The sequence below is a fragment of the Epinephelus fuscoguttatus genome, linkage group LG7, assembly GCF_011397635.1.
Source record: "Epinephelus fuscoguttatus linkage group LG7, E.fuscoguttatus.final_Chr_v1".
In the NCBI taxonomy this organism is placed as follows: domain Eukaryota; kingdom Metazoa; phylum Chordata; class Actinopteri; order Perciformes; family Serranidae; genus Epinephelus; species Epinephelus fuscoguttatus.
In genome coordinates, this window is record NC_064758.1 from 36,817,521 (window position 1) to 36,834,273 (window position 16,753).

Genomic DNA, 16,753 nt, shown 5'->3' on the forward strand with positions numbered 1-16,753 from the left:
TGACTGTTTTGGTAGTCATTTTGTGTCCCTTTGTAGTTCTTTGCATCTCTTTATGGTCATATTGTGTCTCTTTGTGGTTGTTTTGCCTGTTTTTGGAGTTCCTTTGCATCTGTTTGTAGTTATTTTGAGTCTTTTCCTGGTCATTACATGTTAATTACAGTGACATTTTTCAGGTAAAGGCCAGGGGGAACCTGAAACCTTGGGCACTTGGGCCTGTGGCCGGTTGGCCCATTCAGTAACCCATCAATGCATGTATTGTCCATTAATAAATATATTATCCCCAAAGAGGAACAAAGTGGTGTTCAAATTATAATAGATATTTTCAAAACAGAAAGACTGGGGTCAAAGCTAAGACACTTCATTGATAAGTCTCTTAAGTTAGGTGTTAGCTACATTAGGGTTAGATAGTCAAAATATATCTTTATGGTGATAATTTATCTGAATGTTTTGATGCTCTTTTAGTGCTACAGATGCAGAACATTACCTTTCGGCAGCAGTATATTGTCACTGGCAGCCAAAGTCCATAAAATGGGCTTACAGACACAAGTCGTTATTTTTCCACCTACATAATCCCAAGAAATAACGGTTTCTTTGCTCGTATGGATTCTATTTTGAAAGTTGTAACCGGAAGTCCGACGTTTTTCTTCTTTTTTTTCCTGTCTTCATTCTCTATTTATTGGTTTATTTGATTGTTAGCTGATGGATAACATTATATTTTTTTAAATGACAGTGAACATTCGTTTTTGTTACATATTTCCGTGTGTTTGTGTCCTTTTGTGTTAACAATTTAGCGATAAGCGACCGTTAAAGTTGTTTTATTTTGAAAATGCGCACTCGGAAGTTATGTTCGTTTCTCTGTCTTGACATCATCGCAGTGGCCCTCGCTCATTGGCTAGCGGCGAAATTTGAAATGCGACGCGCTCACTGTGGCTGTAGCTGCAGAAGGATGTGGACGAACATAGAAGAAGGTGGTCGCTAAAAACAGAAAAGGAAAGAAAGCAGTCCATTAAACATCACCGAAAGGGTCTTACCGTCCAGTTTTCCGTTACCGAAACGGTAGGTAACTGTTGCTAGCGAATATTTACTAACATGTATCGTTATCAGCTGAAGTAACCGTCGTGTTGTTTTTAGTCAGGACGTTACAGTTGAGACCGTTTAGTTGAGTTGGGTGTGTTTAAAAACGGTATTCCCTTAAGATGCTAAGTTAGCTAAAACAAAAATGGCAGCTAACCAAGCGCATTGTTATATGAGAAGTAAAGTTAGATATTGAAGTGAGCCTGTGGGTAAACGGGGCTAATTGACATTTTTAATGCATTACTTTTTGCCATAAAGGTTAAGGATAGTTCCCACTTCCTTTTGAAATCTGCCGGATGTTTTTATTTAGCTACAATGTAAAGCAGCCATACACCAGCCCTAAAGAAAAAGGAGCACAACACTTGCTATCCAATGAATTAAGTGTACCTAATCTATCTGCTTTAAGGGTCTTCAGTTGTAGACCAACATGGAGACTGCTGTGCTGAGCCTCCAGACCTTATATGATAAGCTGAGGACACAAGTTGACGTTCTCAATGAGAGCATTGAACCCAGTGAGTATTTTATGGTTCTTGGTTTTATCTCCACTATCTATCATTTAAGACATATGCCTTAGGCTCCTTTTCAGATGCCTGCCACAGTACTACGTCTACTCTCTTTCCCAGACTTCATCCAAATGGCACAAAACTTTGATGAGTGCCGACGCAAATGGCTGAGGGCAGAGCAGGATCTGGGCTCTTGCAAAGAGGTGCTCACCAAAGCGGAGACAGAGAGAGGAGCTTTGGAGGTCAAACTGAAACACGCCCGCAACCAAGTGGATGTGGAGATCCGGCGCAGACAGAAGGCTGAGGCAGACTGTGAGAAGTTGGTACGTTGGATCAAATGCTTAACCTTTTTATTGAGATATGTTGATTTCGTCTACTGTCATTTCACCCAATTCACTGAGTTTCTCATTTGTGCTTTGCTTGCATTTCTGTAACACAGGAGCGTCAAATTCAGTTGATTCGGGACCTTCTCACTAGTGAGGGATCCTCCAACAGCATCCAGCTGAGTGCAGAGCAACGCTCAGCCCTGGCCTTTCTGAGCACGAACTGCCAGGCAGCAGCAGCCAACCTGAACACCAGCCGGAGGTAATAAACCTGTTACCTGTTGCTGGGGCCATGTGGTAAAATACAGAGTATGGTAATCCTGGTTATTTACCTTGTATGGAGCTTTATTTTCACATGGGAACATCTGACATTTGAGGCTCAGATTCAATTCAGAATTATATTCACAAGCCAACTTTAAACTAGGGAACTCATTTTCCCCAGCTATTCCCATCTCCATCTATTTATCACATGAATGCACCATTCCAACACAATTTCAAACCACTCTGAACTTTCGAATGCATTTCCATTTTTTAGAGGATAAAATGGGAGATAAAACAACTTGCTGAGATGCTCTGGGTGGAGGCAAATGTAGATAAACTCTGCGGGTGGGAAGCATTGCTGGCTGGTTTAACACACATTTTCTGTTTCTTCTAAAAGACTGGCCACGATCGATGAGTCTGCCTCCATCTTGTCAGATATCAGCTACGACAAAACTGATGACTCTCTTGTAAGTGCTTTTGTTTTTGGTATCATCGATAGTTACATTAAAATCTTACACAGTATATTGAGCTCCTTTTTAATTTTGATATGTAATTTGTATTATCTGTGACAGGACTGGGACTCCTCCACTGTGAGGACAGTGCAACTCAAGAAAAGAGAAAAAAGGGTATGATAAGAACATGTGCACCTTTTCTCTTTCAGCATTTGTTTATAGAAGACTGGCTTTGTGTTCACTAGAGTAACAAGTGTCATGTTTCTGTTTTGATTTCAGCGCTCCTCGAGAAATCATGTCGATGGTCCTCCAGTTGCCTCAAAACGATCTCGATCAACAGGCAGAACTTCAGAGAGGGTAAGGTTTTTGCTTTTTCATCACTGAAACATGTGGTGTTATCACGTATAGCCATGATCACTCACTGCAAATATAAAGACTTGAAATATGGCAACCAAAATTTTGTTTACAGTTTGACTGGACACTTGAGACAGGTCCAAACATATCGACTAATCTTTATAAACAGATATCTGTTTATGAATGCTGATACTTTTTTTTTTTTAAGCTAATTAAAAGATATATCATCCTCAGAGGATAGTAGATGGGTTTTGAGATTGGATTTCAGCCAATGCATTCCACCTCTTTTGCTCTCCACACGAACTGCTTACCTTCAAAGCCTTCAATACTACTCAGACTATAAACTGAAACCAGAGCACTTCTGATACCAAAATCTTGTCCCGTTGCCTAAAAATTCTTCATACATATGCAGAAATAATCTGTTTGTCAAGATTAAGTTGTATGTGGTTGTTCTGACTGGTCTATATTAATTTGTGACAGGGAAATGAGACCCTTGTGACAAAGACCACAGTGACCGTCCCTGCAAATGGAGGTCCTGTGGAGGCAGTTTCTACCATTGAGACTGTTCCTTACTGGACTCGCAGCAGGAGAAAGACCGGTAAGATTGTTGTCATGATGGAGTATGTTAGCTTGGACAGCACTGAGCCCAGTTCTTCAGATGTGGGCAAGTTTTATGTTCGACAGTTTTAATTACTTTGTTAGTTCTAATATTCAGATATTTAGAGCCATGTGATTAGCTTATGTTGCACTTTTTAGCTGTCCAAACCACAGCGTAAAAGTGTTGTCATCACTCTGTGTGAAATTCATTTGTTAATTTTGGATGAAATCCTTTAAATGCTTGCTTTTATTTTGAAATACAGGCAAGATTTTAAATTTAAGGCCATTTAAGAAGAAGTGAGCAATCCAAGCTCATTATTCACCGAATCAATCTACTGTAACTCTGCTATCACGATATGAACAGGCCCCCCTGTGATGCAGCCAAAATAACATCAAACGTAATTTGATTTGAGACTGTGCTAATCTGCCTATTATTTGTTTTCATTATGTTCATGAATGTCTTGGGTCTGAATATTCAGCAGCAGTAAATTGCCAGTATATCTTCTTATAACCGCAGTGGTCATGGCATGTAACACATTAGTATTTATTTTCTATCCCCTGTTCAGCCGCCATGGAGTGGGACTCTGAATCAGTCAAGTCTGAGGATGTCTTCAAGCAGCCTGGCAACCCCGAGGGAGAGAGAAAAGTGGCGCCCAGCACTCCTCAGAGCCATGGGGGTGTCCGTCATCATGAGTTTGTCTCCAAAACTGTAAGAATGCTATTTAAACTGACGTAAAAAAAAAAAAAAACACATTCTAGCACTTATTGGATTTAAGTGTGGATACTATTTTTGCCACTAGGCCAATGAGTTTGATCACACTTGGCACTGAAGTTTATTTCTTATCATCTACTGTTTTAGACTTTGGTGTCTGTGCAGAAACTTGTTTATGGAGTGCATTTACTTGAGTTTATTCGCCCAAACAAAGTAATTTCTTGTTTCAGCTGAATGTAGCTGTTGACCCATAATCGTTACCTGCTTCCATAATCATGTTGAATGTCTTTTATAGGTCATCAAGCCTGAATCATGCGTGCCCTGTGGAAAGAGGATCAAGTTTGGCAAGATTTCACTGAAGTGCCGTGACTGCAGGGTGGTCTCGCACCCCGAGTGTCGCGAGCGTTGCCCTCTGCCATGCATCCCCAACCTGGGTGCCACACCAGTCAAAATCGGGGAGGTGTGTGAGACCACTTTTCATAACTGATTTCTCTCTTTATGTGCAGGTACATGCACAAATGCCACTTTGAAATGTTGTGACGGTGCTGACACCTTCTTAATTTCTTGTTTGCTTCCAGGGTGTGCTTGCAGACTACGTCCCTGACACATCACCCATGATTCCCCCTCTGGTGGTCCACTGTATCAGTGAGATCGAGCAAAGAGGCATGCATGAGGCAAGTGGTGTTTTCCTGTCTTCATATGCAGAAAATGTGAAAGATAGTAAAGCCTCAAACCCCAGTAGTTATCTTAAATGTCTTTTCTCTGAGCTGTGGCAGAGAGCTGTAACTAAGATTTGACAATCTGTTCCTGGGAGATTAAATTTATAATTGGGTTGTGGAGAGGATCCAAATCTGTTGATTGTTTTATGACTGTGCTGCTGTCTCTTCTTTCTGTTGTTTTATGTTTTGTCCCTGCCTCACTATCTCCAGATAGATTCACTCTCATTTCCATGCAGTACAAAGCTAGAGCCAGGAGACAATAGAGTGCTCCAGGGATGCCGTTTTTCTGTAGGCCGACACGGAAGTTAGCTTCGCCCTGGTTCCCTTGTTAAAGGGTCTATGAGATTTTTTCAGTTGCACTTTGGATTATTGCAGAAAATAGGTTCTGTGGCAAACAATCATTTATGGTACTTAGACTTTTGTTCAGCAAGATAATCTCCACACATGAACACTTCTTTTGTGATGTTTGAAGCCCAAATGCAATCACCAAAAGTAAAAAATCTAACGTTAGGCCATAAACAAACTACAACATGGTTGCATGATTTATAATCCCTACCACAACAACGCTGTAAAGCTGTGGTAAGAGTAATGACGTTCTGTAGTATTTAAGCCACTTCTTAGCAACTGCCATTTTAAAGACAAATAAAAGATCCAACATTTACAAGTAGGGTATTTACTGACGTTTTATGTCGAAAAACAAAATGTGAAAGTGTCTGAAGCTTGTGTAAACCACAGGCCTTATTTCAGGCAGCTAACCAAAAACTCACTGACTTAGAGACCGGGGAACCGATAGTGCAAATATGCTAAGTCATGTCTGGGTTTTAGGATTCATTCCTGGGGCACTCTATTAGCTTAGCTTAGCATAAAGCCTGGATGCAGAAGTGACCAGCTGTGTCAAAAAATTATGCCTATCAGCAACACCAAAGCCCAGCAATCAACAGAAATCTTGTTTGTGGTATTTGTACACAATCGAAAAATGTGAAAACGTGTTCTATTTTTTTGAGGACTTAAGTACAACCGGTGGTCCAGGCACAGTTACACAACTCTTGCTATTAGCAAAAAGCAGTGACGTAGGTTACAGCACTGGCATGCTGTTCACTGACAGTGTAAGCATGGACAGTGAGGAAAGTGTTAGCCTGGAAGATTTGAGCTTGGAGGCGGAATATAGTGCTGTTTCATTAATTTTAAACCTTTTATCTAACCAGATGAAACGCATTGAGATTGTGTATAATGTAATACTGCATTTGCACTGTATAAACACATTTATAGATCCATAGTCAGTGTATTACCTACTGTAGATGGCGACTGGTTTGGAGAAGCAGACAGGAGTACTGGGAAACAGAAGCTAAGCAATGAACTGCTGGACACGTTAGGTCAAGTCAGAAAGTTGCATAACAACACAAACAAACTTAACGAGACAAGTTGTTGTCGTCATAGCCTTTTTTATATCGATCTTTTTATTAAAATAATAATAATAATAATTTTATACCAACAATGTCAATTTTCCTGTGTGATATCTAATATGGAATATATGAATATTGATATTTTTCAAGGTATTGTATTGGAGTTAGAAATAACAGTATGGTGACAACACTAGTATACGCTATATTAATTATATTTTGACCACTTTATTTTGCCTTCCGACAGGCATCCTAACAGGGAACTGAAGCCTTATATCACCCTCTTCAAACCCAACATTTGATAAAAACAGTAATTTTAACTCATAACACACGGGAATTGCTGATCTACCTGCTGCCTTGATTGATTATTTTGTTTGTGTTGTTGTTTGACTTTTAGAACCAAACTAACATGGCGTCCACAGCAGTACATACGGTCATATGTAGCAGTGTCATCATGCAGAAATCTTCATCAGGTCTTGTGGGGAAAAGTTTTTAGGACTTGGGAAAATAGCATTATGACACTAAAACATACATTCTTAGACCAAAAACTGAATTTCCAGATTTGCATACATCAGAAACACTACTACAGCTACAGAACTGTATAAAGCTCTCCAAAAAATAATGGAGCTACCCTTATTAGTTCACTGAAGAAAATGAAACAGTCAATGGTGAATAATTGTGTTTTCTTTCCTCTCAGGCTGGACTGTACCGTCTGTCCGGTTCTGACCGCACAGTAAAGGACCTGAAGGAGAAGTTTCTACGCAGCAAAACTGTCCCCGTGCTCAGCAAGGTGGACGATATCAATGCCATCACTGGCCTCCTAAAGGACTTCCTGAGGAACCTGAAGGAGCCTCTTCTCACCTTCCGCCTCAACCGTACTTTCATGGAGGCAGCCGGTATGTGTGTGTGTGTGTGAGAGAGACAGAGAGAGAGAGAGAGGTTTAAGATGTCGGTGTTGTTGTAGCTGTTTCTGATATTGAGCGCTCTGCAGGAAAAATAAAAGGCACACTTAATGGAAAAACAACAATTTATTACTTGAAATAACTACAATTTTGTTTTAACTTCTTAATGGATGGCAGAAATTTACCCACCAGACCCATTAAATGCAGGTTTCATAAGTGCTTCTGTTTGGTTTTTGCAATTTGTTTTGAGCAGTGATGGAAACCTTAGGCGTGAAGTTGCCTGGAACAAACAAGAGATTGATCTTTCAGTTTGTTAGCCTCTTTAATATTTGTTTGTTACTGGAGTCAGACACACTTGCTTTCAAGTTGTTAATAATTCCACACGACCTCCCATTTCTCTGCTTCTGCTTACAAAATTGCTTTCTTTGTTCCCCCTCAGAGGTTTCAGATGACGACAACAGCATAGCTCTGATGTACCAGACCATCAGTGACCTGCCGCAGCCCAACAGAGACACGCTGGCTTTCTTAGTCCGTCACCTTCAGAGGTTTGCAGCTACTCTATTAGAGCTATGTATATCCCAACGAAGCTGATTAAAAGCATCACCCTGCTTTGATGCCTTGGATATTCCTGCTACAAACTCAGTGTTGGGATTTGCTGATATTCACAGAAGTCTCTTTGTAGCTGACCTTTTTTGAAATTTGCTGTATCCTCTAAATTTAATTGGGTTGAGGTGCTTTAGGCAAAGATGTGCAAAGAATTTAATAAACACAGCAACTGTATCTATCTCATTAGAGTTTAGACGGGGCAATTATTCTGTTTGTTTAAACTAAAAATGCACTTTAAATGGTGTATATTATATTTCATGGAACACCAAAGAGACCTAATTGGATCTAATGAAATCTTTCAGAGTGGCTGACAGTTTGGACACGAGGATGGACGTCAGTAACTTGGCTCGGGTGTTTGGTCCAACTATTGTGGGGCACGCAGTTCCAAACCCTGACCCGATGACAATCCTGCAGGACACCAAAAGACAACCCAAGGTAGGCCTGAACCATTAATCAAATCTATGTATTTTTGTTTGTTTGTTTGTTTTTAAATTTCATTATCTTTTTTAATTGCTGTCTTTTCTGTTTTAATTCAACAAACAATTTGTTGTGTTTAGCAGTACACATAAAGCAGCAGGAAGGCAAACTGAGTACACTTTAGTATCTGGTTATTTAGCCTGGTCTTACTCCCAGGGCATCAACAAACGCTGCTTGGGCAGTGACTAGGGCTGATCAATTTTGAAAACTTATCTCTAATTGAGATTACTTTGACTGATATTTCAATTGGGATATGAATTGTGATAATCGAGGGAATTATTTTCATTAAAACAACATATTGAAATGATTATAGTGTGATTTTAGTGGGGATCTGTACCAAACAAATTTGTTTTCTTAAGTCTTTAAAGTCTAAAGTGTATGTCAGGACATCCCTGCAGTACAACAATATTTAATATCAAATGGTTTTCGGACACACATTTTTCCTTTAACAAATATTGCACCTCGTGTGATTTAAAAATTACAGTAGGCCATATTGCAATAGTGATGAAATTTTATTAATTGTGCAGCCCTAGCAGTGGCCCTTGTTGTCAGATACAAACACTCTTTGTGAGACACGCTCTCAACCAACTCAAGTTTAAACTTTCCACATCATTATTAGACATTCAGAGCAAAGGACTTAGCATAAAGAGCGCAAAAGTCCGCTGAGGGCAACTGGGAGGGGAGGCGCAGGGCTCTAACACGCACAGGAGGCCGATGTTGGTGTCCCCATGTGAAACTAAAAGTCAGTGTTGAGTTATTTTGTTATGTCAGTCATTAGTCACCTGAGTTGACTGACATGACTAACCACAATCTTAACCTAATGCTAACCAACTAGTTTTATTGTCTAGACCTAACCCATCAACCCTCTCTGTCAAGAACGCAAAAGCTGCCCAAGCGTCAAAATATGACAGGCATGGATGAGTTGGTTTATTTATCACAAGCAATATTGTAATATTGTTATCAACAACATAATGCATATTTTACTCACTTCGTTCAGCCCTCGTCTGCTATATATCATGTTATCTCTTAAATGTGTGTTCAATACTAGAGAGCAGCAAACCCTCATTAAGCAGCTACTTTGTTAGAAATGCATCAGTGGAGCAGCTGGTGTATCTGTTTGTAGCGTAGCCAAACAACTTGAATCGTTTTGATAAAGAAGTCAGTCAATAATTGGCCCTTTTTTCATCATGATGTCATGCTGAGCATGTTAAAAGGAGTTTGTGACCTTGCTGAGAAGTTTTAGTTTTTGATGCACTGTTGCTGCTCCTCCTTGTTCCATTGCACCATGCAATGTTTAAAAGTGATCCACTGTCAAAAAATGCAAAAATGCCCATGTCCTGCTGCTTATAGAAGAGGTTTGCTTTTGATCTCTGTCAGCCTTAACCTTGGTGATGAATACACTGCTTCACAATAAAAGCCACTCTGTGTTTTACCAGTTGAATGCTTTTAATATGACCTAACTAAATGCAAACAGTGGGGCAGATATTTATGAGATTAAATTAAAAACAATAACCCTGGAATACACACATGCATCATTTCCTGTGAGTCTCGTGTGTGTGTGTGTGTGTGTGTGTGTGTGTGTGTGTGTGTGTGTGTGTGTGTGTGTGTCTGAGGGCAATTTGAGTGCAGTGCAGGAACAGCACATTCTGCCTCTAACAATGAAAACTACCATATAGAGAGGTAATTACACAATGTAAACATATTGAATGGCTATTGCTGAAAAAAAGCCAATATTCAGTACTAAAAATGGGGCTTGACTTTATGAAAATCCTGAGGATTATAATTTAAACTTTCTTTTGATGAATGTTTCCCATGAGATAAGCCTTGAAGTCTGACTGAGATGTTTTTTTTAAAAAGTATTAAGGGATTGTTTTACACAGTGTAAAACTAATTAATGTGATCATTAATCATTAGCACGCTCATTAGCTAGAAATAACAACATAATTTTAATTGTGTTACTAACTAACCTTAAAGGGAAACTTTGACATTTTCCAACCCAGGCCAGAGTTTCTCATGTTTCTGTCTAAGTGACTAATGGAGACAACTTTTGAAATTCGTCCAGTATTGAGAGAAGCAGCTGGTGCAGCAAAACAGGCTGTAATCTCTATGGGCCTCTATGACCTAATTCACAGCAGAGATTTTGACTTGTCATAGAATGAAAAGCACAGGTGGAATTGATAACATTAACGATGACTCAGTTGCAGAAAGTGTCCTGGTAAACTATTCCAGTGAGCCAGCATGCACAACACCAGGCCCCCCCCCCCCCCCAAGTGGAATGCAGCTGTCATTAATGTTATGAAATACACCTGTGATGTTCCTACTGTGGCATGTCAAAATGTCTGCCATGAAAAGGATGCTGTTGAACACAGACTCTTTTAAATAATTGGCATCCACATAAAGAAAGATCTATTATCAGAGTATAACTATTAACCCACATATAAAAAATACAGAAGACAGCAAGATGGAACCTAATCCATTTCTTTAGTCTTGGCTCAAGAGTTTATCTATAACAATTAATCTATTGCCCAGACTGTTCTATCTATATCAGATGCTACCAATGGAGATTAATCAGAATCAATTTAATGAATGGGACAAATTTTTGTTTTGAAATCACGCAAGAGTTGACTCGTTGCATGACAAGCAATAACAACAGTAACAAACATTAGTGAGAAAAGTACCAGGAAGAGTTTATGTTAGGGGCCATACACATGCCGTGTCTTTAAGCGCCTGGAAAACACAAGGTCAGGTGCTGGGCGCTACTCTTGCACCTACCCTTTGCCAACTAAGGGCGTGGAGGCAGGTTGTGTCTGAGGTTGCTAAGTGACCTTAACCATAGCCTACTGACCATAAATCCTGAGTGCAGAGCTGATCTGAGTGTTGTTTTATAAGCATGTATTAGACCAAAAATATTGTCAGTGGGACAGATGTAAAGCTACGGGCAGCCCTGCACTAAAATCAGCTTCTTCTTTATATTTATCACAAAGTGATATTTACGGAAAAAGGGGAAGGTATCTTTCGACTGTGACTGGTTGTTCCTCGTCACATGACATGTGGTGCACGCTGCTAACATTCCAAAAGTTGGATTCAGTTTATGTCAGAGCGCAGCTGTCGTGCCCTGAAAAATAGGTGCTTGAGAACGCGTGCGCACTGTGATGGTGTTGCTTCTGTTTGAGCACACCTGCCGCACGTCTACATTGAAATCAATGAATTTGAGGGCGCAGAAAATGTGGCATGTGTACAGCCCCTTAGAGTACAGAGAGTGGAGCTTTGTGTGGCTGAATATTTAACTGATTTCAACAATGAGGAAAAGTCCATGGGATTTCATAATGAGACTTCTCTTTGAGTGAGACTTGGTTACACGCACACTAACAAACATCCTGGATCGAGTGAATGATGAGGAAAAATGTTGCATTTCACTTTTACGTAATGTACTCAGACACTTAAAATAACAATCTGAGTCTGTTAGTGGCAAAATCAACACTTTAAGTGGACACAATATGACAGGGCCCGTAGGCAGTACATTGCAGCCTGTTTCGCCACTGAGGCTGCCACAGTTTACGCTCGGTACTGGACCAGTTTCAAAAGTTGTCTCCACTTAGACACAAACACATTGGAAACTATGGTCCACGGTTCAAAATCAACCTAAGCTTTTCCTTTAGAATAGGAGGATGTCCTACCACAATGTACAGAAACCATGGAAAAGCGTTTTACTATGTAATAACACAGTTTATAATAAAACTATTCAGAACATCATCACAATACCAGAGACTTTTTAGTAATTCCCCTCTTTCTTGCCTGGGGCATCTACATAATCAGCTCAGCCCTGTTGGAAGAGGATGAGGCAACACACTGAAATAACCCTGATCTTTTGCATTCCTGCTAATCTCTCTCTGTTCAGGTTGTGGAACGCCTGTTGGCTCTGCCCGAGGATTACTGGGGACAGTTTGTGATGGTGGAAAACGAGCAGCCGAACTTGAACCACCTGATCATTGAGAATGCAAACTGCTACGCCACCCCCGAGAGAAGTAAGAGCTCACCAGACTGTTGTGTGTTGTACGACGATGCGCAGTTGTTTACTGGTTGATAATTCGTTGTCATGTTTGTACTGTTGCAGTGAGCATACTGGGACCTCTGACAACTCCAGAGCACCAGCTCAATAAAACCCCCTCCTCCAGCTCCTTGTCTCAGCGCATGAAGTCCACTCTGACACCCAGGTAAACACACAAGCACAGTCCCCTCCTGCCCCGTTGTAACACCGTCACTTTCTCTACTGCTGATTCGAATGTCTAAGATACTGCTGATTTGATTTTTAAGAAAGCCATGAAGAACTAGCTTTCAGATTTAGAGAAAAGCTGACTCATTTGAACATCTTTCATAGAAGTTAATCTACTGTAAAATATCTCATTATCCACCATTGACTCTGTTTTATTGACTTAGACTCCTAATTCCATTAAATGCCATTATGTGCACTCTTTTGTTGCAGATTTGGAAGCAAGAGCAAATCGGCAGTTGGATTTTCTGGCCAAGGAAAATTCTTTGCATCTCCTCTCCTTAAATAATCCAAAGCAGCTACACTTAAAACCTTTACTGATACTGCAATAACAACCAGTATGTTTTTTTGTATTTATGCACAACACATAACACGATGCAGCTTTGATAATGGATAGAAACGCCTCCATCTTAGTCTCCTTATAATCGTTTTAATTTTCCCAATAGTAAGAGTTGTATTTTGATGATTTTACGTGTTTGTAAGAGGATTTTTTTTTTAACCAAATAGTAGGTTTTCCTATCTATGCACACTTGTGTGTCTTTAGCGCTGATGCTTTTGCTAAATGTTTAACAAGGCGTTATCACTTCACCTCTTAAAGGAATGCCTCACCCACGTAATGACCATTTGTATATCTATTTGTCTTGCGGTGTTGAATGTGTGTAGAAAACTTAACATGCCCTTGCAGAAAATGGCGAAACTAATGATATATTGATTGATTGGGGACCATGTTTAACAGCAAAACTACATCAGAACATTCGTTTACAGATTCACACAACTTGTGTACTATAATCCAAGTCTATTTAACCAGTTGTATCCTCAGTAGTTCCCAAACAGAGGCAGAGACATTTTTCCTTTTTACTAGTCCTGTAATGTTATCCCCACCTCTCGCAGTCACCATCTTTCTCAGCCCAGCTGCCTGTTTCACCAGTAGAGACTGACCTCTAGTGGAGCATGTTGTGCACTACAGTTCATCGCCACAATACCGCATCTCTGTATCAGTTTAACAGAAAGAGGAGTGTCTGTATTTTTACCTGTACTGAAAATAATACCTGTGGGATTTCTAGATAACCCAGCATACCATAAAACCTTGATACTGCCCAGGCCAAGACTGGATAAATGAGACTTGGATTACGCTGCAGGAGTTGTGTGAGAGTTTGTAAATGGATGTTTTGATACAGTTCTGCTGTTCAACATGGTCCCCAATCAATAAATCAATATGTTCCCCATTTGCTGTGGAGGCATGCAAGAAAAACAAAGTTCTCCTCACAAGGCAACACGGCATGATGAATTTATATCCAAATGGTCATTTTGTGGGTGACGTATTCCTTTAACACTCGACTGTACTGTATATTTCTCTTTTTGAAGAATGTGTGCATAGATGAAAATATGCAGATTTATTGTGACCTGCTTCTAAAACCAATAATCTCAGTGTTTCAACTCATGTGTCACTCAGAAGTTGAAGGACTGATTCTTAAGCATTTCATTGTAGGTTGTAATTGAATGTGTGACTACTCAGAACGCTATCTTTTAAGTTTTTCTGATGTTTGTATTTCATTTCTATGAAGTTTTGTTTGTACGCATCCTCCAGTGAATCCTGCTGTAAATGTTTACAATCTCTTAAACTCTTTCCTTCTGATACTGTAACTACAAACAGCTAAGTCCTCAAAAGCAGATTCTCCTGGCCATTATCTGCGAGCTTGATTGGGTGTGATGTTATTAGTAATTGGCATTAGTCTCTTTAAAAGGGGACACAATTTTAATATCTGCGCTGCCAGTGATGATGAGTAACACTGTTCACTGGTTTATGTCACAGGCTTTAATCTCAGGCAGATCAGTTTGCTCCTCTAATGTTTATTGCTCTGTGTAATGTTTGTACTGTGGGAGGCTGCTTGCGAGCAATCCCATGCAAAAGGCAATTACTTTGTAAGATTAGCCAGTTGAGTTGCTGTGGCATTATATGATTAACTATTAGCACAAATTTTGTACACAAGTACACGCTCTAAAATCCATGTAACTTATAAAATACATTTCTAACCTTTACCAAAATGCTGTGTGCTTTCTCTTAAATGCTTTGTGTTGTCTTCTGTCTGAATCTTAAAGGGGAAGTTAAACCTATGCCCTACTTTCCCATGGTTTTGTGTCTCAGTGACTAATGGGAACAACGTTTTTTTTTCCATTGGTGCAGTATTAGCGAGATTAGCTACAATGTAATGTTAATGGGCAATTGTTCCAAGATGTGATGTGCCAAGATAGACCTTTTTATTAGAGTATGATCATTTTGGCTTCACCAGAAGCAGCTGTGAAATCCCTACCGTTGAACCCACCAGCCACCATTTAAATTAACAGTCATTTTATCATTGTATCATTCCACTGTTCCAGTGCTCAGCAACTCTGGTTTGGTTGAAATAAACTTTTAATTTGCCTAGTTAGATGTGAAAATATGCTGCCTCTGTATACAATAAAATAACTTTATTTAAATAGGGCCTGGTGGGTTTGCCAGCAGTGATTACAGGCTGTTTCTGGTTAAACAAAAAGTCTTTTTACTCTCTTTAAAAAGGTCTATTTTTTAGCGATCCCTTCCACAATGTTGTCAGACACTTATAATAATCATCTGAGCTGGTCAGTGGCAAAAATTAGATGATGTTGCACACGTGCCCTTTCTGGTTACATTTGGGGTCCAAGTTGAAAAATACAGAAGTCACCCTTAAATGCTCTGAGGTGGGGGGCAGCAAGGCGATTTTATGGTTGAAGTTCACACATACTTAAATGTCCTATTGTGTAAGGCTCTACTGTGATCTGCACTGCATCCATTTGTAAATTTTAACCTAAAAATATCCGTTCTTTTAGATCTTAAAGTGCCAAGTCAAAGACAACACTTGCTTTCCCCTCTTACAGAGACAGACTGGAAGTCATTGGCATTAACCTCTGTAGGTTAGGTCATCCACCTTGAAAACGGTTGAGGTTACTTGTGGGATGCCAGTGCATCTGGCTGTTGAGAGAGTTCACTCTTGTCATGGTGTGAATGGGTCTTAAGCTGCCTGGGAGGAGTTGTCGGGACAGCAGTGTAAATGTTGAGTTAAACTTATGCCTGACCATGTTGGAGAGAAAATGTGTTAATTACTGTGAACAGTCCACACTGGAAAGAGTGACCAGGAGGGGAAAAACAATACTGTTTATACAGGGATAAATGCTCTTCTTTTCAGACAGTCTCTCCTGGAAAGGATTCATAGTGTTGCACTTGGTTGTACGCACAAAATGAAAGAAATATAAAAGCTGGAGGGAAAAGTTCATAATGCCTCTTTTCATCTCCACATGACTGGACAATAAATGAGTGAAGTGGAAGTGATGATTGGGTTCAGAAATGTACAAAAAAGTCACACAAGTTATGATGAAGCACACCGACAGCTCTAGTGTGTCTCCTTTGTTGAGTTACAAGGGCCAGTTTGACACTGATGGCCTCGTTTACACTTCAAACCACCAGTTAAAGGTACAGTGTGTGGAATTTAGGGGCACGTTTTGGCAGAAATAGTCTATAATATTCATAACCATGTTTTCATTAACGTCTATGTCCATCACCTGACACAAAAATATGTTTATGTTACCTTAGAATGTTGGTTTATAACAAATTACAAATCAAGCACTAGCTCTAGATCGGGCCACTCGCGTTTTTGCATCAGACACTGTAGATCTCATTGGCAAAGTTTCAGTTTCGCAACCTCACACGAGATGCTGCTAAATCCTTAAGGCTGGACCTTTAAGATACCATTCACACCTTAATTTTTGATTCTACAATCACACGACTAAGAATCAGTAGAAATACTCAACCTCTAAATTTAGAGACTGAGAGGTGAAAATAAACGGTAGCTTCATAGTCTTGACTACAGTGTACTTCCTTAGCTCTCAATAATAGCACACCACAGAGAGATTTATATGTAAAGACTTGGTGTAATGTATTGGAATGTATTTTACAGAATTACAAAGAAGTACAAAGTGACAGGAAAATCACGTAACTCGTTTAAAATCTTATGTCTCAGAACACTGTTAACAACATTCAGAGCACATTTATGATCCAGAGTCTGAGCTGAGATTGTCTGTACACAGAT

General features: G+C 39.7%; 2 protein-coding genes across 2 annotated transcripts in view; one reads left to right on the forward strand and one right to left on the reverse strand.

Annotated features, from left to right (window-relative positions):
• LOC125892146 (inactive dipeptidyl peptidase 10) overlaps positions 1 to 681 on the reverse strand; it is a 37,811-nt gene extending 37,130 nt beyond the window's left edge. The window contains exon 1 of the mRNA XM_049581938.1: positions 485 to 681. The gene's annotated coding sequence lies outside the window, so the exon portion shown is untranslated. The remainder of the gene's footprint in view (positions 1 to 484) is intronic.
• Positions 682 to 909: 228 nt separating this feature from the next.
• racgap1 (Rac GTPase activating protein 1) lies at positions 910 to 14,711 on the forward strand. The gene is made up of 17 exons (XM_049582129.1): positions 910 to 1,056; positions 1,481 to 1,586; positions 1,698 to 1,900; positions 2,017 to 2,162; positions 2,559 to 2,628; positions 2,734 to 2,787; positions 2,893 to 2,970; positions 3,448 to 3,565; positions 4,131 to 4,273; positions 4,572 to 4,736; positions 4,855 to 4,950; positions 7,093 to 7,291; positions 7,737 to 7,842; positions 8,206 to 8,338; positions 12,279 to 12,405; positions 12,495 to 12,594; positions 12,864 to 14,711. The coding sequence occupies exons 2-17, from the start codon at positions 1,502 to 1,504 to the stop codon at positions 12,937 to 12,939; spliced, it is 1,899 nt and encodes a 632-aa protein (XP_049438086.1). The 5' UTR covers positions 910 to 1,056; positions 1,481 to 1,501; the 3' UTR covers positions 12,940 to 14,711.
• Positions 14,712 to 16,753: the final 2,042 nt, after the last annotated feature.